This window comes from Carex rostrata, chromosome 24, assembly GCF_964058835.1.
Source record: "Carex rostrata chromosome 24, lpCarRost1.2, whole genome shotgun sequence".
Lineage (NCBI taxonomy): Eukaryota > Viridiplantae > Streptophyta > Magnoliopsida > Poales > Cyperaceae > Carex > Carex rostrata.
Window position 1 is genome coordinate 1,202,166 of NC_135941.1, and position 25,095 is coordinate 1,227,260.

Here is a 25,095-nt window from a genome sequence, read left to right on the forward strand (position 1 = left end):
CTGGCCCGTGGAATTTTTCCATGGTGGGAATTCAAATTTCAACCCGTGGAAAAATTCCACGGGTTGGATATTTTTAAAATTTTTGATTAAACTTGGTTATTATTATTAAAATCATTTTTTAATTGGGTAAAAATAAAAATGACGGGAGCAGTGGAGTTGGTCCCTCAGCACAAGTCATACTATATTTGTCAATACCTATAAAAAGTACCACATTGTAAAAAGTACATGTACCCCACTTATCGCCATTATAAATTTGCGCGATATTTGAAAGCTCGTGAGCCGGTCGATTGGAATCTCTTTCCACGTATACATCTGATGTAGAACAAGTCAACAACACCGCGTGAAACGAGTAGATATCCTCTGAGATATCTTATGTTTTGCATGACCGACGTGTCCGGTTCCTATTCGGGAATAGCGCAGGGGGCCTATTATTAGAGCTTTGATATTCGTGTATAACTTATTTAAACGGTTGAGATTTTCCAGAAAGTCACTCAAAATATGAGATATCTCAGAGGATGAGAATTCGCATGAACCCAGCAGTGTGATAAATTTTCCTGCCAAAGCACAGTACGGTTTGTTGCAAACACCCATCTGTGTGTGTTGTGTGATAGAATTTGTAAATGTGAAACAGAGGGGTCCACCATTCGAGGGCAATCCAAAATCAAACAGGCTAGTACTGTACGGTTTGTTGCACAGGGTACGTTATAGAAAACAAAGGGACAAAAGATGTCGTTCTCCAGTGACCCTGATCCAACGGCCTACGATAGTTTCAGTATTGCAGTGATGGACAGGTGTCGGATGATCCGGCATCGGAGATCTTATTCTACAAGATTCAATAATTGTATTAATTAATTAGTAAAGTTTTATAAGTAGACGAAACATTTCTTTCGGATAAGTGCTTTTCCTACTTTTCGTAGAATTTGAGAGCGTCGGGACAACGCAGCAACGCTTCCCTCGCATATCTATACACGACCGTTTCTATCTAATTTTCGTTCAAGAAACAAGTCGGGTTGTAAGAGAAGGAGAGAAAGCAAGAGATGACGACGCTAACCGTACCACCGATGCCTACGTATGCTCGTCAGGACGCCATTGACCTTCACAAGGCCTTCAAAGGTTTCTTCTCCATTCTTTTTCCCTACTTTCTAGATGTGATTTAGTTCTGTGTGCTTCCTATTTTGAGACAATTGAAGCATGGAATAATAGAAGTAAAGGATAAGTTTATGCATGTGACCTGTTCTGGGTTTTTGGCAACTAATCAATTAGATTTGACAGAACTGTTAGCTCTTGGCTCCTGTACCAGTATCTCACTGGTACGGTGGTAACTTTTAGTTGACCGTTCTGTCAATGAAGCGTGAGTTGAATCTGAGGCCTGTTAACCTGTGCTGGGTTTTTGATAGGTGTTCTAGGGACATATTAGGATTTAACATAACTTAATAAATAATGTAATGGGCTTTCTTGCCTTTATTTTCAAAAATAAATAAATAAAGAGGCTGAATCTGATCAGTTGCCTCTCTACTCTGAATTTCCAAATTTAGGGTCTTTTAGGTCATTAATGAGTTTTGATGTTCATATATTTCAGGGGTATTTTGTAATTTCTAATTTATTTTCTTATGAATGGAAATCTGGATGCTTCCAAGCCTCCTGTTTTGTTGGAAAGAAAATACAAATAAAAATTGAAAAATGTGCTGATTGTTGGCTACAGCAAATCCGATTTTACCTATTACTACTATTCTGGTTTTACAATAACCCCTCTGAAAAAAACACAGGATTTGGGTGTGACAAATCAGCAGTGGTTCAAATATTAGCGCACAGAGATTCAACACAACGTGCTCAGATTCAACAAGAATATCGAACCATGTATTCTGAGGATCTCTCCCAGCGCATCTCATCTGAGCTTAGTGGGGACCTTGAGGTATATATGATACTTAATATTTAGCATTATACACAAACTCCACTGGATATATATATTTGTTACATTATATATGTGGAATAAATTGTTGTAGAAAGCAATACTGCTATGGCTCCCGGACCCAGCAACACGTGACGCAATGATTTTGAAACAATCGCTAAGTGGTAATCGCATAGATCTGACAGCTGCCACTGAAATAATATGCTCACGCACTCCCTCTCAGTTACAGACCATTAAGCAGATATACCAGAGCCGATTTGGTTCCTATCTCGAGCAAGATCTTAGCATTCAAACATCTGGTGACCACCAAAAGGTTCTCTTGCTCTTTCCTTTTTTCTCTCTGTATTTTGAGTGAGGTTATGGGGCTTTGCGTAGCGTGGATCGGCCCGTACTATGGATTCATATCTATGTTTTGGAAGTTCAAAAAGTCCATCTGAACCGCTCAACATGATCTCTCCAGAAATTTTAAAATAGGTGATTTTCTACTTATTTTAAAAAATAGTAAAAAAATTCTAAAAGATGTAAAAATTGATGTCCAAGTACATTTTCATATGAAGATCACGTTGAACGGTTCAGATTGACTGTTTGGACTTTGAAATCAAAGATATGGATCCATAGTATGGATCGATGTGCGCTTTGCAAAGTACCATAGCCTCACTCCTATACTTTATTGATTTCTTTCATTCTTATTCGGATTGGTAAATTTTGACTTGTTGACATAAATATTGTATAATATGTTTATAGCTCTTGCTTTCCTATATTGGGGTGCTTCGGTACGAGGGTCCAGAGTACGATCCTGGGATGGTTGCAAGAGATGCAAAGGACTTGTACAAAGCTGGAGAGAAAAGGATAGGCACAGATGAGAATGTATTCATCCATATTTTCACTGGAAGAAGCACGGCCCACTTGGCTGCTGTTTCTGCTTCCTACAAACAAGCTTATAAGAAATCTCTTACTAAGGTATCCCTACAAAGCTGTATTTTTTTTTTATAACAGTTGCATGTTTCATTAAAGAAACAACCACATGAATATTCTGGAAAGGAAACAAAGAAGCAAAACCACTACCACCTCACTGGTAACTATTAGTGGGTACCAGTATCAACTCCCTACTACTGGGCATACATAAGCTCTATTGGTATCAATTCTCAAATCGGTTCCAATTACCCAGAAGCTTGATATCTAGCCCTTACCAGTATTTTCCCATTTTATTACAAGTTTGACAAAGGGTTTGTTAAATTTTAAGTTCTATTTTTCTTTTACATTAGGCTGTGAAGAATGAAACATCAGGATATTTTGAGCATGGTCTTCTGACAATCTTGAGGTGTGCGGAGAACCCAGCCAAGTATTTTGCTAAAGTAAATACTTTTTCTTGCCCTTTTATTAGAATAATGACTGGTGTGCATTTTTTTTCTTGTGAGGCATCACGGCAACACCTTTTCTTTCATTAAATATTAAAGATTCAAATTTTTTTGGAAAAAAAGCCCACCCATGGGAAATCTCTTTAGTATAAAATTAAAAAATTTGGAGTTTATTTGGTGGAAGAATAACAAGCAATAAGATCAATGGACATAATTACTCCAGCCATTGATATTTCAATTTGATGATCATTTACAATGTGAAGTTAAAATTTTAATAATTTTTTCCCTACATATTCATTGTTGAGACATAGAACAATAATGTTTTGTCATTTGGAATTTTGAGAATTAAATTATTAATACAGCAAAATAGTGATGTCGTGATATGCCCACCTAAAGAGTTGAAATGGATACCTTCCCTTTTATAATGGGTTTGGCTCTTTAGTTTTATGTTCTAGTCTGTTTCTCAATTTGAGTTCGAATAACAGTACTGTCATGGATTTGGTGTTAGAACTTGACATAAGGCTCATATGCTCTTATTATATTCACTGAATAATCAGAGGGACAATTTGTAAAATTTTACAGGAAAACAACCTTAACAAAATGGCCTTTACAGGTACTTCACAAAGCGATGAAGGGAATGGGCACAAATGATTCGACACTAATTAGGGTTGTAGTAACACGAACTGAGATGGACATGCAGTATATAAAGGCTGCATATTACCAGCAATACCATAAAACATTGGTCGAGGCGATTCATTCCGAGATATCTGGCCATTACCGTACCTTTATCGAATCCCTTGTAGGTCACAACCATTAGTTTTATGGTTTGACTTTGCTTGTGTAGTTTGCACTTGTGTATTTGTGGAATGCAAGCTGTAAATACATCTGATTTACTTGTTTAGTTACTTGTTATTAGTATGGTATTTGATGTTTGCTGCTTGTGTTTGTTTGACTAAAATATGATGTTGATGTGTGCTAGGTGTTTGTTTGTGCTTAGTTATTCTATTTATGATTGTAAGGACAAATCTATTGATTTCCCTTTCATATTTGTGCAATGGTATAATTTCGATATGTTTTGTTTATTTTTTTTATTTTTCTGAAGGTTTGTATAAAAATTAAAATATTTGGACAACACCTCCGTCTATTAACTATTAACTATTTACAATTACTTAAAAGTAGACTAACCGTGAAGAAGTTTTATTTAATTTTTCTATTATGGAATCAAAGTCCCGATTCGTTGGCACACTTTTTTTAGCAATCCACTGTTCTCTTCTTGGATTATTTTGCCAGAAGATAAAAAACATTTGACTACAACGAGAAAACATTTCTTAATGAGGACCACAACGGCACGAATTCGTATCCTCTGCATTAACTCAAAAGGGAATCTTTCTTTTGAGTTAATGAATATTGACCATCCGATCTGCTTTAAGATTTGTACAGACTAAATCCGCATTAATATTAAAGGGCTCCCATATCATAAGCAGGAGCCAGATTGACTCTGTTCAATATCAAATGGTTGAGATTTATTAACTCAAAAGATTCATTTTTGAGTTAATGCAGAGGATATGCATTCCAAGGGCACTAGGTTTTATTTGTCATCTCTTGAAAGGTGAATTGTAATCAGCTTTGACTGAGGCCATGCTATACAACTTATTACGAAACATGATTTTCATACTGAAATGTACTTCTAGACCATATTTTACATTTTTTTTAGAATCTTTTTACTATTTTTTAAGAAAGGTAGAAAATCACTGTTTTTGGATGGTCCAGAATTTTCAAATAAAGTGATTTTTTATTTAGTAAAAAAACATAATTCTATAAAAATGTAAAATTTGGTCTCAAAGTATATTTTTATACGAAGAACATGTTTGATGGTTCAGAACTTCAGATTGACTATTTGGATTTCGGAAATAGAGATACGAGTCCATAGTGCGGGGCAGTGTGTAACATGCATATTACCATTGCCTCACTCATGAACTGTTGTCTTGCATGTTCTGATCCAGTGTATTGTACCCTGGATTGGAGTGCTATACTGGTAAGCTTTGTTGAGGTTCCAGCACAAGTCTTTTTCATGCAGTCGTACCGTACTGTACCTTGTTTGGTGCCTGCTTGTGAGAAGTGATTCCCTCTTTTTGTGTTCTTATAATTTCCTTAATTTGTGTACTCTGTTTTTATTTGCAATTTCTCAGTTCCTTATTTCTTCTGGATTGCTGGTAATTGGCCATTTTTTATCCTCTCTATTGCCTGACTATATTTGTTTAAGAGTATCTACATCAGTAAATTAAAAATAGCTCTCAAGCACTAAATAAAAATTAATTTACTAAAAAAAAACTAAATAAAAATTAAGTTAATTTTAATTTCTAATCCTCTACACTTGTGCAATTAATTTTTTTTAGTGGCCCTGTCATCAATTATTACTATGGAAGAAAGATTAGAATAGGAAATGCCACACTTGTTTTTAGAAATCGAAAATAAATTCCAATGTTTCTCTAAGATATCTCTTTGAATGGATCTCAAAATGGCTAAATTACTTGAAGGAGATTATAGGATATAGCGGGTCAATTATCTGACAATTACCCATTTGATCTATGCTGATGATCATATATGATATGTTAATATATTGTCAATTATACAAGCAACCGTTATTCTTTATATATATTTTTAATCTATCATGGAGAAATTGTTCTTGCAATCATGAAGAAAATTATTGCTTCACCATATTGTGATCCACAACAATCTCTGTACAAGAGATATGTATAGACCAAGGTAAATAAAATAATAAATAATGAAAATACCTCTTAATTTATACGGTAATATTTTCTGAGTGACGAATTTTTGGCTAAATAGATTGATTACATACATAGAAATAGTCAGTTATTTCTTTCTTAATAGTTCATCTTGAAATTTTTTATTTTCAGTTCTTGGGTTATTAAACTTGGTGCAAATGTTATAATATAATATAATATAATATAATATAATAATTTTAACATAAAAAATTTACACTTGCAATATTTTAACCATATTGTAATTATCCACTAAAGAGTAAATAAGCTAGGTATGAGGTATCCATGAGCAATAAGCTAACTGCTAACTTAATCAACAATTTTTTTTCATCAAGTGCATACTGAGTAATTAAATATTATAAGAAGACTTACAACATTAGAAAAAAAAATTACATGCTACAGTGTTAGCTCTTGCTAGCTAACAACACACCTTGCCTGGTAACTAGTTTCCATTAGTACTAGAACTCTAAGCAAGATTAAGAACCTAAACATTGTTACCACTAGTAGTTAGAAACTGCACCTGCATACACTAAGGCAACATGGAACTAATTAAGAGATCAATTTGCGAGACGAAATCATCTTCTTAAGCAAATCGAGGAAAGAGCGAGCAATCTGCACGGTTGGATCAATGCTAGCTGTCTCTCTAAACTTGGCATGGAGCTGCATTGCCACCTTTAGCTCAACACCAAGCCGGCTTTGCTCCTCTTTAATCGCCTCTGAGCACAAGCCGCAAACCCAAGCGCCACCAAATTGCTCTTCGACAGAATGTATATAATCGACAGTGCATTCTTCCCATATACCACAACACTCACACTTGGCAATTTTCACAATTTCATGATCATATTCCATCTCTCTCTTCTACAAGTTTCTAGCTCTTTCTCCCTTATCTTGTTAGGTATGTTTGATTTAGATATGAATGCATGATATGTAAAATATATAGGAGGGGTAACATGGGTCGTTGTTATTTTTAAAGAGGATAACCCAATCGTTAGGGGCATGCATGCAATGTATGCATGTTAGTGCAAAAGACCAAAGTTAGTTATTATTCTTTTTCTTTATATAAAAACAAATGTTGGTGAGAGATAGTAAGGATTTATTTATAGAAAAAGGATAAGAGTTACATATAAAGAGAGAGTTTGTGTATCGGTTTGTTGCTTTCTGCTCGTGAATCTGTTTCTCTTTTGTTTCTATGCATGGGGAAACCATGAATGGCCAACATATAATTGTCCTTGGTGAAATTCTTGTTTTGCCCCTATGATTAGAAAGATGCTCGATCGTCTAGATTACACTTAGAAGGTGCATGATCAGACTACTTTGTATGTACTATGTTTAATTAATTGCACTAATTGTAGAGTAGAACTAGGGTGTTCGATCTTAATTAATTAACTAATTACTCCAACGTTTATTAGATTGACTGCAAACAACGAATTCAATCTGTTAAAATCGATCTACATTACGAATTATGCATTTATATGTAAAATTTATAAAATTTTGAATTAATATAGTATAAAGTCAAGCTTTTTAAAAAATAAAGAAAAATAAATATATTAAACTTCTAAAGAGTTTGGCTAGTATAATATCAGTGTCATTTCAGCCTATATAATACCAACTCTAAAACTTATTAAATTGACTTCGAACGACTAATCCAAACCGTTCAAACCGATTTACATTATGAATGATGCGTTTACATACAAATTTTTTATATTTTCGAGTTATTTTAGTATCAAATCAAGTGGTAAAAATATTGAAAAATTAATGTATTAAAATTAACTTAAAAACTCACACATTTGACCGCTTGACTTAATACTAAATAAATTCGAAAAGTTATAAATTTTTCATGTAAACGCACAACTAATGAAGTAGATCGGTTTGAACGGTTTGGATTCACCGTTTGAAGTCGATTTGATAGGTTTTAGAGTTGGTGTTATATAGATTGAAATGACACCGATGTTATACTAGCCAAACTCACTTCTAAAATCTATACTTTCTTTTTTCTTTTACCACTTGATTTTACAGTGAATTAATTTTAAAATTTAGAAATTTTGCATTAATATATTTAACTCGAACGGTTTGAACTTGTCTATTAAAGTCAATCCGATAGATTTTGAAGTTCACAAAGATTCGATAAACTTCAATAATTTGTTTTAAAGGTGAGAATAAAATTACTTAGCAGCATCGGTACATTTGCTAATATTCTCGTCGATAATAACCATATTCTCGGAAATAACTACTTTCGTGATCCTAGTTCTACTTCTAATTGTAACCAAATTGTATAATAGTGATTTTTTTTATATGTATTTCATCAAAATCTCTCGCTCATCTGTGGGTAAGAAAATTTTATTAACATGATTCATCCGTTCATCCATTCATGATCTGGATGATCATAATTCAAATATTGAGAGTATTTGAATTTTGAGAAAATACACCATATATACTTCAATTATAACCGTCTAAATCATAAATGAATGGACCGATGGACTTTATTGGCAGAAATTTGAGGAGTAGAACTAGGGTGTTCTTAAGTTCATCAAGCCTCTTAGTGAACTCAAGTCTAAAATCCATCAAATCGATTTCAAATGATAAATCCGAACCGTTGAAACCCTATGTCTACATGTGAAAATTTTAAATATTCGAATTAATTTGGTATAAAGTCAAGTTGTTACGTTACGAAATTTTTACAATTAAATTGAAATGATTTAAAAGGAAGAACCGATAAATTGTGTTAATAAAATGGAAGTTTAAACCTTAATTAAGGTTTCCCTAAATAAGTAAGTTAATTGTGAATTGAAATCGCGTCGAAATTTCGAGATTTCGGAACCTTATGGGCTCAGTGCGGATTAGATTGACCGCAGTGCGGATCAACCTCATCCGCAGTGGCTCAGGATTTTTTCTGGAATTTTGACAAAAATATGACTAAGTAGTGAGTGCGGGTGAGGGATCCGCAGTGCGGATTAGTTTAGCCGCACTCATGAATTTCTGTATTGCACTGAATTTTCCTGAAATCGACTAAGTAGTGAGTGCGGGTGAGGGATCCGCAGTGCGGATTAGTTTAGCCGCACTCATGAATTTCTGTATTGCACTGAATTTTCCTGAAATCGGCTAAGTAGTGAGTGCGGATGAGGTTGAACCGCAGTGCGGATCAGGTTCATCCGCAGTAGGCTCGGACTTTTCCTGGATTCGGCTGACAACCGACTAAGTCTCGAGTGCGGATTAGGTAACCCGCAGTGCGGATTGGCTAATCCGCATTCAGGGTAATTTTAACCCTAAAACCCAAATTAAACCTTCTCTCTCTCTCTCTCTTCCACCATTCCCCATTTCTAAGTGAAATTCGTCCAAGAGAGAAGGAAAAGATCCCGTGAGTTTCCGTTTCGTTCAGACTCCCGATTGTTGTGAGAAATCGAGTTTGGAACCGAGAAAGCAGCCGAGGATCTCTCAGAACCCTTCTATTTGGTATTTCTTTCTCTCCTTTTTGCTTTCGAAACCTCGAATTTTCTCGATTTCTCGGATTCTCGTTTTAAACCCGAGATTTGTGTTCGAATTGCTCGAGGACTAGTTCCTCTACACTCCTTACTAGTTTGTTTGCCAATCTTTTTCCCGATTTCTTCCGATTTATGAAATCTGATTTCTAGGGTTTCGTTCCAAAATTGAAAGTTGGCATAATCGTGATTTGATTTGCTTAACCCGACCAATTAGACTTGTAATCGGTAGGGTTGCCTCCTGATCGTGAATTTTTAGAACATTTAACGGCTGATTTGAGGTTTTGACCAAATTAGGGTTAACCAAATGGTAAATTGAAATGAACCGAGAACCAAAGTAGTGAAACGGTGATTGATGGTCACCAAATGGAGAGTTGTATGGTCCAGAGGACCTAGATGAGATTTTGTGTAGTTTTAGAGGATTTTGGTAAGAAAGAAGGAACCGAAAAGAATTGATTTGGGACTGTACCAACCCTAAGTAAACGTATGGACCACTGAACCCGAATTAAACCAGGTAAACGTATAATATAGGTGTAGGCTCGGTCGAGCAAGAACTTGCTAGACAATACGAGACGTCCGATCCTTAAGCTAAGCGGTACGCTCGTCATAATAAGGTGCGGGATTCTTGGACTTGTTTGATACTTTATTTTCAGGAATTAAACTGTGTTTTCGTTTGTCATGTTGAATATCATTGATTGCATCACTGAATTGCGTAGAGCATTTGCATAGCCCAATCAAATTAAACTCGAATTGATCTGAATTGAATGATTTGCATACTGGTATGGTTATAGGTTATGTCGATCTATTGTGATCTGATTTTGATTTAAAGTCACCACGAGTGGAATTGATATGTGTGTGAATGGATTTACGAAGTTAAGCACTTGGATCCAATTAATTTGCCAAGTCGGGCTGTATGCTGACTTGGATTCCCAGGATCCTAAATGGCCTTAGGTGAACGGCCCTCGATATTCCCAGTACCGGTTGGGACGAGGGAGGGTGATTATGTTATGAGATGTGTGATTGGAAATCGTGGTTGACTTGTGTAACGTCTATGGCTCGGTAGCATTTTCCTACGTGTTAATGCATTTGAACGGTCGATTGAATATGACGAATATTGGAAACGATTCTAAAAAGGATTTTCTTTACATGATTTGAACCAGACCATAATAAACTGTTAAGCCAAGCGATTGCAGATGGGTGTCAGATAAAGGGTCCAGCGGTTGGCCATCTGTAGGTGTCAGTAACCCTACAGATGTGGGTTTGATAAAGGTTCAGCTCGAAAGAACATCTGTAATTGCTACAAGCCCTACTGAACTGAGTTAGGAATCGAGTTAAGCCAAAATATATGTTGTGTTTGAGATTCATCTTGGAAATTCCGTAAACTGTGTTTCAGGTTGATTAACTGTTGTCGAGTAGTGGCATTCTGTTATTTATGTTTTCTTATATAACTGTTTGCATTGTTGTTGTTTGGGTTTCATTATTGAATATAGAGTTTGATTGCAAGTCCAATAATTCAAATGTGGCAAATTCGCACTGAGAATTTATTCTCACCCCCACCTTCCCCGTTATTTTACAGGTATTGGTGCGACTGATTCCGGAGAGGCACGAGAGTAGTAGGCCTTAGTAGCTTACCAGTATATGACCCTAGATATCTTTTGTTGTATAGATTTAGGGTAGGCCTCGTGGTTGGTATCCGGATGAGATACTTTTGTTGTATTATATGCTGACCAGACTGTGTACTCTGATATATATATTAGAAACTTGTTTGAATTGCTTGTTGTTTGGTTTGAAATGTGAGTAGCCTTGTAAGCATACACGGCGTTGTATGCTTACGGCGGGGGACTGTTACGACCCGTGGCCGCGGGGTGTGACACAAGTGGTCAAAATTAGAAGATTAATAAATTAATTTTTATGCATTCATTTTTTGAACTTATTTTGACAGCTTGACTTTATACTAAATTAATTCTAATGTTTAAAATTTTCACATGTAGACGCATCACTCGTAAGGTATGCGAGTTTCAACGGTTCGGATTCATCATTTGAAGTTGATTTGATGAATTTTATAAACTTAAATTTATCAAAAAATTTGATGAACTTAAGAAAACTCTAGCTAGTTCTACTCAAAATTTGAGATTCGGTTCCATTCATCAAAGTACAAATTAAACATGAGAGACTATATCGACAGTGAATTGGAGGGGATGTCGGCATCTCTAACAGTTGGCAATTATAAATAGAATAGTTCGCAATCTACGAAATGATACTCTTATATATGATTGCAGCTAGCCTTGGCAGTTAATGCAGGAAATTTGGTTTGTGTAAACTCTTGATCATTTGTCGGATAGTGGCAATGATTGAAGTTGAAATTACCAACTACTACATTTTTCCTTTTAGATTGTGATAATACATTGGTCAATAGTTCAAATTCGTCACCTAGATAGTTATGGAAAATTTCCAGCACAGACCTAATTAATGGACAGAATTTTTTGTCTATAAAAATATTAAAAAAAAAGAGAGAAACAAAAAGAGTACCAATTAATATATTTTATGAGTAGAAAGAATATCGATAAGAAATATATTAATTTAAGGTTTGAATTAATTTGAATCGGTAGAATTCCTACATATTCAAACCAGTTGTTATGTTTTTTTTTCTCTATTAAATTATTAAAAAGTTTTTTAGGGAATAGATTGATTTCTTCTATTATAACTAAATCCTAAGCTACTCTATCCATTTTCCTAAAAAAATATTTAATAGAGAAAAAAATACTGATTTGGATTGGTAGGAATTCAAGTTTGGAGATTCCTACCAATTCTTCTATCCATGAAAATTTATTGGTACTGTGCTACTGTTATAAAAAGTACAGGGTATAATTTTAAGACACAATAATCAAACTCTAAATAAGTACGAAATTAGAAAAAAAAAATGATTCAAGACTCGAGAGTCATCATATGTTACTCATTCATTCTAGATTCCAAAATCCATATTTTTCATTTTTGAAAATCTAGAAAATAAAATTAGAATATTAAATTGGGTTGTGAATATATGATATTTAAATCATCTTGAATGTGTGGTTTAACATTTTAAATGATTTCTGAAAATCGACCTGAATTTAATTTAATTTGAAAGATAAAAAAAAAGAGTACCACTGAGAATGATTGTTTTCCTTTCTGCCAAATGTTGCCAGACAAAATACTAACAATACAAAACCAAAACCATGAAGAGGGATGCACCTTACTAGTGTTTGTATATTATGCATGTATGAAGAAACTGTTGATCAGATGAGAAGGAGACAACACTTCCAATCAAGAACAGATTGAGGGACAGATCTAGGATTTTCGTTGGGAGAGGAGTGGGCAAAAAAAAAATCGAATCAGGTTTAAATACTTAATTAGATTTAAATTAATCTATTAACTAGTTGGATACTCAATAACAGCAACAGGGCAATGGATCTACCACAAGAAGATCTACTGGATACGATCCCTTTGCGAGTGTGTGTGTGTATATATATATATATATATATAACAACAACAAAGTAGACACTATTCGCGAGGGAAAAAACACATTTATAACAGTACTTCCTCGCGAAAAGTATCATCGCGAATAGAAAAAATACATTTATAACGGTACTCCGTCGCAAATACTGTCTTATTTTTGTTATAGTGTAGTCAGAGGAAGAGGAGAGTGTTTCTTTCCACCTTGAAGACACTGGCTCAGCCAATGAAAGTTATTGACTATATTAGAGTAGCATAGCAGACATCTTAGCAAGTTGTTTTTTGATGTTGATTAAGATGTGTAACCTTTATATCCCAGAACATGTTGTTTAATTTGTTTTGGAGAATTGCACTTATGTAGAGTGTCAGTAATTAGTACTGGTAGGTGATTACAAACAAATATTTTGTGCAGGGGGAGTACTAGTATGCTCTCCAGGGAGATAAGCTCCCGTTTTTGTGACTGTGTTCCTGTTTCGTTTATAAATGAAACTGGCATTCGGCCTTTTAAATCAAAAATTGGATATTCGATAAAAAAAATAATACTTTGGACTCGTAATTTCTGATGTTTTAACTTATAATTTTAATTACCAATTATTATTTAAGAAATTTATTTTGATTTTAATTCTAAATTTAACTTGAATTACAAATCAAACATTTATAAGGGGAGCAAATTTTTTTTCAAAGGGGGACAAAATCGATCGGGATCAATAGATGACCACTAAAATTCAAAATCCAGAGAGAGTGACTCTCCTCCGGAACCATGTGATGTGGGTCCACCTCTGCTTCCAACTCTTGCTTTTTTTATTTATTTTTATTATTTCCACATGAAATTCTAGTGCTATTAAAAACACTTCATTATTTAGGTGTATCTTGTTTTTTGTCATCTTTATAATTTTTTTTTTTATCAATAGATAAACGAAATTACTCAGACCAATTTTTGTTAATAAAAATAAGCCGATAACCTTTTGTAGAACTAACTAAAAAGAAATCTAAGTATTTGTTTTCTTTTTTTTAACATATACAAGGAATACCGAAACAGCATTGCCATAATAATGGAGGCCAACGACAAATTTTTTTTGTCCTGTTAGAGCAATCCATGGTATCCACGGAACCAAACCCCATGTGCCCCATAAAATAAAAGGTAGTTGTTAAAATGAACTTTTTTTTTTTTTGTCCTCTGCAATTTCATTGATTCAGTTCACCACCGAAAATGAAAATTTGAAACGAGTATTGTTAAAATGCTTTATTGGTTTTCTGACCAATTATGCTCTCATGTTCTTGTTTTTATTTTTAAATTCTAAATAATCAATTCAAACAGTTTAACATGATCTCCATATTAAAATGTATTTGAAAATCAAATTTTATATTTTTTAGAATTTATTTACTAAATTTTATATTCTAACTTACTCCAACTTATTTAGGACTAAAGACTTGCTTTTTGTTGTTGTTTACTATAATACTAATATTAATATATTATAGATATGTACACAATCACTTTTTTTAATGGTCCGGAATTTTTTGAAATTAGTGATTTACAAACTAAAAAAAAATATATTTGATCTATAAGCACATTTTAACATAGAGACCATGTTCGAACATTTGAACATGAAGACCATATTTGAACATTATTTAGCACTATAATGGGTGACCTCTTAAGAAGTCAGTGTGTTGCATTTTTTTTAATGTATTGTCACACTCACACACAATTAATTACAAACATTAATAAATAAAGAATAAAACACATAATATTCATTAAATGTATTTCAGCCGATTTACTGACATAATATTGAGTGTTTTTCTTATTTAGTGAAAAAAAATTATGAGAATTTATATAATCATATTTAAGCGATAATATTTGATATATCATACTTAATAAAAATTACCAGCATGTAATTAAACTAAATTTTTTATAATATTTTTTTTGTTTTTCCGTTTCAACTAATTGTTTACGTAATATTTGATATATCATACTTAATAAAAATTACCAGCATGTAATTAAACTTATCAGGAGAATACAGAAATTAAGATCATACTAATTAATCGGTTCGGAGATTATGACCTGAAATAAAGTTCTCATTAGTTTAAACCGGGAATAAAAACAATATTAAAAAAAAGTTGTAAATTCATCCAAACAGTATTAATTGTGGTTGTAATATTAATTTTGTGTAAAATAATTTATGAGCCTGTACATTATTCGAGAAGATATATAAGACCATATTTGATATGCTTTTGATTGCATGGCCCCCACTGCTTCTTCCTATGCGTTTGTTTGTGTCTCTGCCTCTGGACAAGTATCCTTTCATGTACTGTAAAAAATTTCCTTCACTTTACGGTTTGAAATTTATTCTCAGCTGTTTGAAATTCGGGCTATCACAGCTGCACAGGGGCAGTACTACTAGGCTTTGAGATTCGTGCCAAGTTAAAAAATACGGTCCCAATCCACTAATTGTAAAAAGTTTTCTTTGCAGGTACCTGTGGGATACATATTCTCGGCCTGGAATCGAATCTCCTGCTCCTTGGGGTGCAGGAAATTTCTGCTTCCAGAATAACTGCGGGGTGGAACCGGTTACTGTTAAAGGGGTTAGTTACTGTTACTTTTTAAAATAAGGGCCCACCCTGTAGTGACTCTGGAAGCCGAAATTTCCTGCCCCCAGGGGGGCAGACGATTCGATTCCTTCTCGGCCTCTTGCCTACGAAATAAGTTGGCAAGGAGTAGATAATAAAAGAGTTTATGAAATTAAAGGATTGTGTCTCGGGAATTCAAATCTTGAAAGGTAAATCAAAATTTGAATTTAGATCCGATCCGTTTGTTGTATATTAGCACGTATTTTAAAAGGACCCTGTTCATTACATATGTGAGCTAGATTGATCCGGATTTTGATCGGACGGCCTGGAGCAAAACTAAAACAGTGCATCAATGCATATAATGCGAACTCCACATTAAATGGGTCCGTGAATTTTCCCTAGCCGGATTTGTCCGAATTCTAACATACGATCCGAATCCAAAATCACTGTAGGTTTGGTATTAAAAATATATGGGCCAGATGAAAAATTAAAGGGCCTCGGCCCATTACATAATTTACCAAGCAGGAACCCATTACAATAAAGAACGAGATTGCAATTGTGCGCGCAATCAAGTCAGAGGGAATTTATATCTCCTAATCTGAAATTTGGTGTTAAGATCCTAACCGTCAGATTTGTTTCCACACGAATATTAAAGGGCCTATGCATTTCATCTTTCTGATGCACGGTCTGGATCAAAACTCAAAATTTGAGTTACTTTAGAGTAACTGGACTCGGTCAGAGTTTGGGTTATGAGTAGGAGTGCCAATAGGTACAATATTACGGATAATATGGAAATATTTTCATAATCATACCCAGTGTTTTAATATTCAGTTTGTATACAGAATGTGGAAAGCCACTGCATACTGCATATGTAGATTTTTATGCGAACTTATATATGTAGATTTTAAATGAGAATTCATATATATATATATATATAAACAAGTATATATACGGTAATATGTGGTATAAACTACTGTTAATATATTTTAAACCGGTACTTTTATCACTGTTAATATACTCTAAACCAGTAATATCCTCTAAACCGCATATTCAGACTGAATATAGATTTTCTATTCGGATTGCAATTGAATAGGAATATTGGGCCGAATAGACCGAATATCACTACACTGCCCATACCATACCCTGCTCGATTTTCAGTATAAATTTCAGTTTGCATTTTTGTTTTATTTGCTCAAATTGATATTTGAATATTCTTGACTAGAACACTAATTGGAATTTGGTGGAATTTTAGGAAGCACTCGAATATAGTCACCTAATATGTTTGAGGTAGGTCTTAACTCAGGGAATATATCAAGATCAGAGTCCTCTGATCCCAATTAAGATTCACACTACTAACTTAATAACTTTATGATTTGTGCTGACCAAGTGTGTACAATTCTTGATGCGAATCGGACAGCTCCGACCGGGCATCGGGCCGCCCCCACTCCCCTAGTTCAACTCCAATGCTAATATGAATCTTTTTTTATTACTTTTTAATTTCTTCACCTTCTTAATACTGGCACATACCTTCTTAATACGGCTCAGAAAATTTGTCATGCTGGCCGCATTTATAATTTTATACTGAAAATAGAGCCTATACATCATGCAAAGGAGTAAGTTGAAATTTCTATATTACTGGTAAAGTTTTGGAGCTCCTCTTTATAATCTTATTCTGTCTTATCCACTGCTTTCACTTTTGGAGTTCAAAAATAGAGTACTGTATGTCCATTTGGAATAATTAATTTTATTTGTTTTCACAAATATATGTCAGGCAACACTAACTTTTCAATAAAACTTTTGCTACCTGCCATTAGGTATAGTGACTAGTCAAATGTAGTTTTTAATGTAGAAAATATTTATCCAAAAATAGCATTGAGGAATGGAACTTATGACCATGGTTTAAAAAATCGGCCGGAACAGTATCGACCGGACGCGATCCGATTTTTCCCGAGTTAACTCTGGTATTGACAAAATCGGTGCTAAATCGACACAATTAGCCGAATTTTCACTCATTTTCTTGCCTCTAGGGCAAAAGTATAATGTTTTGGTGATTCATTGAGTCAATTTTGTATGTTATGGAAGGCATCGAAAGAATTTGGAGGAGTTGCAGTCAGAAAGAGGAAGCCAAGATTCAGAACGAAGAAGAAGAAATCTTTAGTCATTATAAAATATTGAATAGACTTGGTTTATGTACGTATGGTGTACAGGGTTGTTTTAAAAATATAACATGGTTCATAGTGGACATGTCCAGACATGTTATGAAATATGGAGGAGCCGACAGGAACAAGTTATTAAGGAGTCTGACTAATATAACATCGATCGGTGTTATTTCAATCTATATAACATCAACTTCTTATCAAATCAACTTCAAATAGTGAATCCAAACCGTTCAAACCGATCAACATCATTAGTTGTGCGCTTCATGCGAAATTTATAATTTATCAAGATTTTTGTGTTCGCACCATTTTTTATTTTTTTAAAGAAAAAGCTGTCAACAACCATGAATTTGTTTGGTATGGTGTGCTAATGGTATTAATATGCAATTAATTAATTCAATGATTAACTTGTATGTGTACAAGTATGCAACAAATCTAATTTGTGAGACTAATCAATTTTGTTTCTCTTTGGATGTCTTCTTAATTAATGAAACAATTTATGGAATTAATTCATGGTTGATTTCATAAATTGAATCTTTGAGCATGTGTATCATGAGTTGGCTTAATTGTGAATTTAACGTTTACTTAATTTTACAAAATTTGTGTTTAATTTTGAGGGTCTTAGGGATCAATAATGTGGTTCAACAATTAAGGTTTTATTGTGGTTTGACTGGAAAAGTTCTTCTGATGAAAGTCGATCAATGTTTTCTAACATGAACAGTGCTTTTCAAGCTTTTTGTGTGCGTAGCGGGTTTTTTTATTCACTTTTTTGTTGCTGTAAACAACCCTAATCTGCTTCTACAATTTTTTTTAATAATTGCATTCCTTAATTACATCTTAGTTCATCTAATTGTTGCATTCCTTAATTACATCGTAGTTCATAGAATCATAGCAACAAGTGTTTTTCATAGCTGATAGTGGAAATATAGCGGATGACATTTTCTAACTAATGTTTTGTGATATGTATGACATAAATATTGAAAAAATATATCTAAAGTCAATCTCATATTAAAATATAAATTTGCCACATCCTAGATTGCTGTCTTTTTTGTAATAAGAGTGCTTACTGTGATGTTCAGTCTTGGTTGCTTTGTTTTAATGGGCTCCATGTTTTGTTCCAAACTCAAGTAAATGGGTTCCAGGTATGTTATCAGCATGTATGTTTTCTGCGGGTACGTTTGGATTGGATTGAGACTAAAGTTAGTGAGAATAGCGTGTTAATATAAAGTTGGAATAGTCGCTAATTCAACAAAATGTTGAGTTAGCGGAATAGCACACTAACTCAAGCTAATATTTGAATATTGAGAATAACTACTTTTTCATTCAAACATGAAATAATCGCTAATCCAACTAACCCTACTATTCGTTGGCACCCAAATGAACCCTGCATGAACTCTCAAGGATGTTGATGGTGCATGGTTTCTATGTGGGGGTAGTTGCAGAATCAGCATTAACTCAAAAGGGAATCTTTTTAGTTAATGCATCTTGACCATTCAATTTGTTTTAAAATTTGTGCGAATTAGATCCACGCTAATATTAAAGGGCTCCCTATATTTTAACAAAGAGTTGGATTGATTTTGTTTAAAATCAGACGGTTGAGATTTATTAACTCAAGAGTTAATGCAGAGGATACGCATTCGTAGTTACAGTGTAGTCAGAGCACGCTATAGTACAAAGGTCTTGATGATTAGTTGCATTTATCTAGTACAAAGACAGAGCACGACTTAATTTGCACATTTCAACCTATATAAAAAAGGAATTGGAGGCAGTCCCAAGGGCATCAGACAAAAAAAAAATTGGTCCAATGTCAGGTCACTACCGTCTGATCAGTATCAAAATTTGTATGGACAACTTAATTCATGTGGGTCTAGTATGCATGAATCTTAATGCTAATCTGACGGTTCCGACCAAGCATCAGACTATCTCCCACTCCGATAAAAAACCCTAGCAAGAGACCTCAGCAAGTTATATTCAAGGTATAGCCTGCGGTCCACAAGTTATATTCAAAAATATCAGCAAAGGCACTTCCCTAGTAGCTCTCGTAAAGTATTACACGTACCTTGAGCTTTGCATCATCACTTTCACGTTCAACCAGCTTGTCCCTCAATTTGTCAACCCACTCCTGCATAAAATGGGACAAGCTAGACAGACGTGAAAGTGATGACCTCAAGCTTGAGGTAAGTGTAATAGTTAACGAGGGATACTGTGGAAGTGACTTTGTTGAGGTCTCTATAGATAATTTGTGGGCTGCAGGCTATGCCTTGGATGACTTGATCTCGAAGGTATTAGAGAGGAAGTGAGCGGTGAGTCTTCCTCCACATGCTCCAATCGGAGTTGCGGTTGGTGCTGGTATCAGTAGATGAGTGGCTGTGGGACCTATTGCTGTACCAGCTACTGTTCCACCCAGAGCACCAACAACACCGACTATTGCAGAAGCAGGACCTTCTACTCAAGCAATTTGTGGCGGTGACGGTGGTGAGTTTTTTGTGGAAGAGATTTTGGGAGTAGCATGTGATGACATTGAAGACGACCGTGTTGATGAGTGATGCTATTATATGTTATGAGGATGTGAAGATTTTTTATGAAAATGATTTCTACAATTTATTGATTATTGATTCATAATTTAGAATGACCTAATACTATTCTATTTATACAAGTTCCAGGCCTATACCCGTTGGAATTGAATAAAGGAAAGATTTAATTACAAAAGATAAGGGAAGAAATTGAAACTGAGATCAACGACGTGATATGCATCTCCAGAAAGTGTATCTCCAACATTAATGACGTTATTTTATTTTCAACACTCCCGCTCAAATTGGATCGTATAATTCTATAGAAATTTTAAAAACTTGAGGTACCCAAGGCTTTAATGAAGTTATTTGCTAATTGATCCTTGCTACTTATGTATATATGGTGTTTCAATCTCTTTTGATTGCACTTTTTCTCGTATGAAGTGACAATCAATTTCAAAGTATTTTGTTCTCATGAAACACCGAATTAGATACAATGCATCTAGACGAGTTGTTATCATAATAAATCTTCATATGTTGATAACTTTATATCCCATGTCATGTAGTAATTATTTTAGCCAAACTAGTAGTATAGAATGCCAATTTTTATTAATACTTGTAGTATAGAATGTCATTTTTTACTATTTCTTATGGTTTTTGAAAGATGGAGTTTTTGGCAAAAAAATGTTGGTATATTTGTTTTTTTAGGCCAAAAAAGCCATTTTTTAAAATCATTAAAATTAGTTAGCAAATTATAAAAAGGGTAAAATTGGTATTCTACCAGTATAATATATAATCAATTTACTGAGTTACTTAGATTGATGTTTCGAATACGAAAATTTAAAATTTGACTATATGACATTTCGGCCATAGTACGTGCTACCTAAATAATATTAGTCAATCTCTCTCACTTAATTTGACTCTGACATTATTGCAATTCTCCTCCTTGCGAGCTTTCCGAATTAGTAAAGAACGTTAAAATCGAACACTCGAGCAAAATATTATGCTCGGTTGAAGTTTCTTTGTCTCCAATCCCCTTCTCGGTGAATATCGTCACCCTTATCTTATCCATCGCTCTAGCCTCGCCTGTTTAGAAGAGATGTCTTAGAGAAATACATATACAGGGAAGAGATGCTTTAAAAATGAGAGAAATGACTTGAAAAAAGTAGATAGAGATGCATGATAACATGAAAGCACAGGTTGATGACGTGGAAGTAATTGTATTTCTTTCATCATGTACACACATATCATACAATAAAACCGTGTATAATTGTTGAAGCATTCATATGTATACACACTTCGGAAAATGCACTCCAACATTGATACATAGTTTTTAATATAAAACAGTGTACAATTTGATTCAAATATTGCTCACGTTTTTTATTAAAAACCGTGTATGAATGTTAGAGTAAATTTTCAGAATAATGTTTTCTTACTTTGGATACAAGTGTATATTAATGGTTGGAGTGCAATGGACTTTCAAGAAATTTTCAGAATAACATTTCTTGAAAGCCACCTTTGAGCACTCGTATCTCCAGTTTTAAAAACATTAATATGCTGGACGTTTGATACGAGTGCTCAAAGGTGGCTTTCAAGAAATGTTTGATACTATTGTATATTAATGTTTTACATCTTGAAAATCATTGTTCTGAAATTATTGATTGTAACAATGGACTTAGTATCTCCATTCCAAGAACTCAATAGAAATTAAAAACAGTTATTTTGGAAATAGCATGATATTGCATGTAAACATTATTTTTTGACTTATATTTTATTCAAAACTGGTGCTCATAGCCTTTTATTTTCGATTTTTTTTTCCTTTTCTGAAAGGAAATATAGCCTCAATTTTTAATCTTTTTCACTACACGAAAACTTAGCATACCAAGTAATTTAAGATGTAACCCACAAGTATTTTGAATCTTGTATTCTTGTTGCGTCTTTTTCTTAATTTAGTGTCTCAGTATTAAATACATGCAATCTGTATTGACAATTGTTAGCTAAATCAAAGTGCCGACAAAAGAACGATATACTGATTTTGTTGGAAATATGATAAAGCAAAACACATAGATAATAAGAACTGCGGACTTAGCACAGTGGCATGAGTCTTGTCTCTCAATAGAGAAGCGCAGGTTCGATTCTCATAAAAAAACATCTAAAAAATACTAGGGGTTTACCAGAACTCTTTAATAAAAAAAAATAGAAAATACATCAAGCTCAATTCATAGAATGGATTGACATAAACTCAAGGGACTCAGTAAGACAGTATCCTCCACTGTATACAAAGAGGACTGCAAAGACAAAACTTCAACTGTCTTCCAAACCAGATCTACCTATTGAAAAAAAAAAAAAACTTTTAAATTGAAAAGGACAATAGAAACCATGAAACATGCATATCCAGAAACACCTAATCAACCCTCTATACCACCATAGAAATTACAAATCACTGCATCTCCCAAAATCTCCCAAAATCAAGTATCTCATCCGCAAAAAACTCACCACCGTCACCACCACGAATTGCTTGAGTAGAAGGTCCTGCTTCTGCAATAGTCGGTGCTGTTGGTGTTCCGGGTGCAACAACAGCTGGTGCTGCAACTGGTTCCACAGTCACTCCTCTACCCACACCAGCACCAACCTCACCTCCAATCGGAGCTTGTGGAGGAAGACTCATCACCGCACATTTCCTCTCGAATACCTTGGAGATCAAGTCATCCAAGGCATAGCCTGCGGCCCACAAATTAGCTGTAGATATTTCAGCAAAGTCACTTCTTTCCTGTATGGCCACCTTGTTCCGTAACTTGCCAACCCGTTCCTGCATAAATGCCAAGTGGTTGGTCATTTTGCAGGTGCGCTTGACCTCGTGCACGCTATTAAAAGTTAGGAGGGTTTGTCTCGCATCCTGTGGTTGCGGCCATACTTGTGGAGCGGCTTCTTCGGGGCTATAAATTATTCCGCATCCCTGGAATCCGCATAGCATGCTGAGCTCCTGGACCCTCTTTAATAGGTCACGACCCCTTTTCCTTAAGGTGGCCCGACGTAGACCATCATTGGAAATATATTGTATCTTGACCTTCTTTCTAATTCTAGCCATTATTGCGTTGTAGTTTTGTTTATTTATTTGCTTCTTTTTTTTTCCTCTAGAGGCTAGGCGTTTAGAGAAAGGTACGTGTGAGTTTCTAGGAGATGATAGTGACTTATTTATAGATAAATCATTAGGGTTTAGGGGAGAGAAAACAGGAAAAAAAAAAGGAAGAAGAAATTTATTTTCAAAACAACATAATCATAATCATAAAATTTCATAATTTGCACGGTTTTAAACTTGTTGGGCGACCCTGTTTCTTTTACTGAAAACTCTGTTCCAACATAATTATATTATGGATATGTACAATGTACGTATTAATTGAAAATGTTTACTGCATAATTGTGTGGCGATATGGATATTAATGTTATATGTAAACTTCCAAATTTATTTTTATCGTTAACATTTTAATTGGTTGGTTTAGCATTATTTAAAAAAAACTTATCTACAATTTATCTCATTATTCTTTGATAATGCACCCACATAGTTGTCTTGGTTTTTACATCGTAGTGTACTCGACTCGCAACTATGGCCATGAATTCTTTGATCATCATATAGTAATTAAGTCAATTGAAAACAACATTTAACGTATATATGATGATAGCAATAAGCATCTTATTATCTGTTATAATTTGTTTCGTTTAACTGTTAAAAGTATAATTGTGAGAAAGTACACTTGATTCAGTTGATTAGACAATACTCTCTATGTAAAAGATGTACGTTCGGAACTTACTATGTTGATCGAGTATTAACGCAAGCCTCAACTCTTTTGTTAACTCAACAGAAACATTTTTATAGAGTGTAGAACTGTAGATAATTGCATTGATGAATTTCGGTAATTTCCTAAATATGCGTGGTATATATATGTGATTCGATCATGTATAATATTTGAATCTTCTGTAATTTGTTACCTTTGATTGTAATATTTAGAGAAACCAGATTGAATCAGGGTGTCTAACCAGACGGGGGACGTACTGAGATGGTACATTGGTAACGTGCATATGTGGCATGTCAATTTGTGATAGCAATTCAAGTCATTTATTCCTATTTCATGCAAGCGTGGGATGCACTAAATTTTTTTTAATTAGTGTATATATCGGTTGGAAAACTATTACACCCAAAATAACTAGTGATTAATTAGCAGAAATCAATTTTCGATTTTGTTTATTGTTTTTATTTTTGCCAGAATAACGAGCATAAGTATGACAAAATTGAGTAAGAAATGAGAGCTTTAATATTACAAATCGCACCATCATTGAAAACGAAAACCTTGTCAATTTTTCCTGCAAGGGTGTGAGTTGAGAATATTGGCCTTTTTCAATAAAGAATATCGAAATATCAAAATGTGTCGTACTTAAATGAAACTAACAGCGGTCTGAACAAAATGTCCTAAGTCCTAACCTAGACTGTACTGTACTGGTTTAGTATTACCTAGCAACAGAACTAATAAAAAGTATATTTTAAAAATTTAATTAACAGTTGTCATATATATATATAGTGAGTAAATGCCAAAATACATTCATTGTCCCTAGTGAATTTAAAAAATGAAATTCATTGTACATTAGAGAATTATACAGCTAGCATACTTCTAATAATGATGAATATGATTCTGGTAATGTACTGAGTCCTGAATTCTGATTCATGCACAACACATGTACGTCCTATTATGGGAAACATTGTTTAGCAATCATTATATCATTATATACTTTTGAGATAGTCATCAATTAAGTACCTAATTTGCTTGCTTTTGGCAGCAGGATTCAACGTCGATAC

The 25,095-nt window shown here is 34.1% G+C and overlaps 1 protein-coding gene across 1 annotated transcript; it reads left to right on the forward strand.

Annotated features, from left to right (window-relative positions):
- Positions 1-909: 909 nt before the first annotated feature.
- On the forward strand, positions 910-4,338 carry ANN5 (annexin 5). Its single transcript, XM_078325470.1, has 6 exons — positions 910-1,113; positions 1,767-1,912; positions 2,004-2,222; positions 2,654-2,869; positions 3,175-3,264; positions 3,881-4,338. The coding sequence occupies exons 1-6, from the start codon at positions 1,038-1,040 to the stop codon at positions 4,082-4,084; spliced, it is 951 nt and encodes a 316-aa protein (XP_078181596.1). The 5' UTR covers positions 910-1,037; the 3' UTR covers positions 4,085-4,338.
- Positions 4,339-25,095: the final 20,757 nt, after the last annotated feature.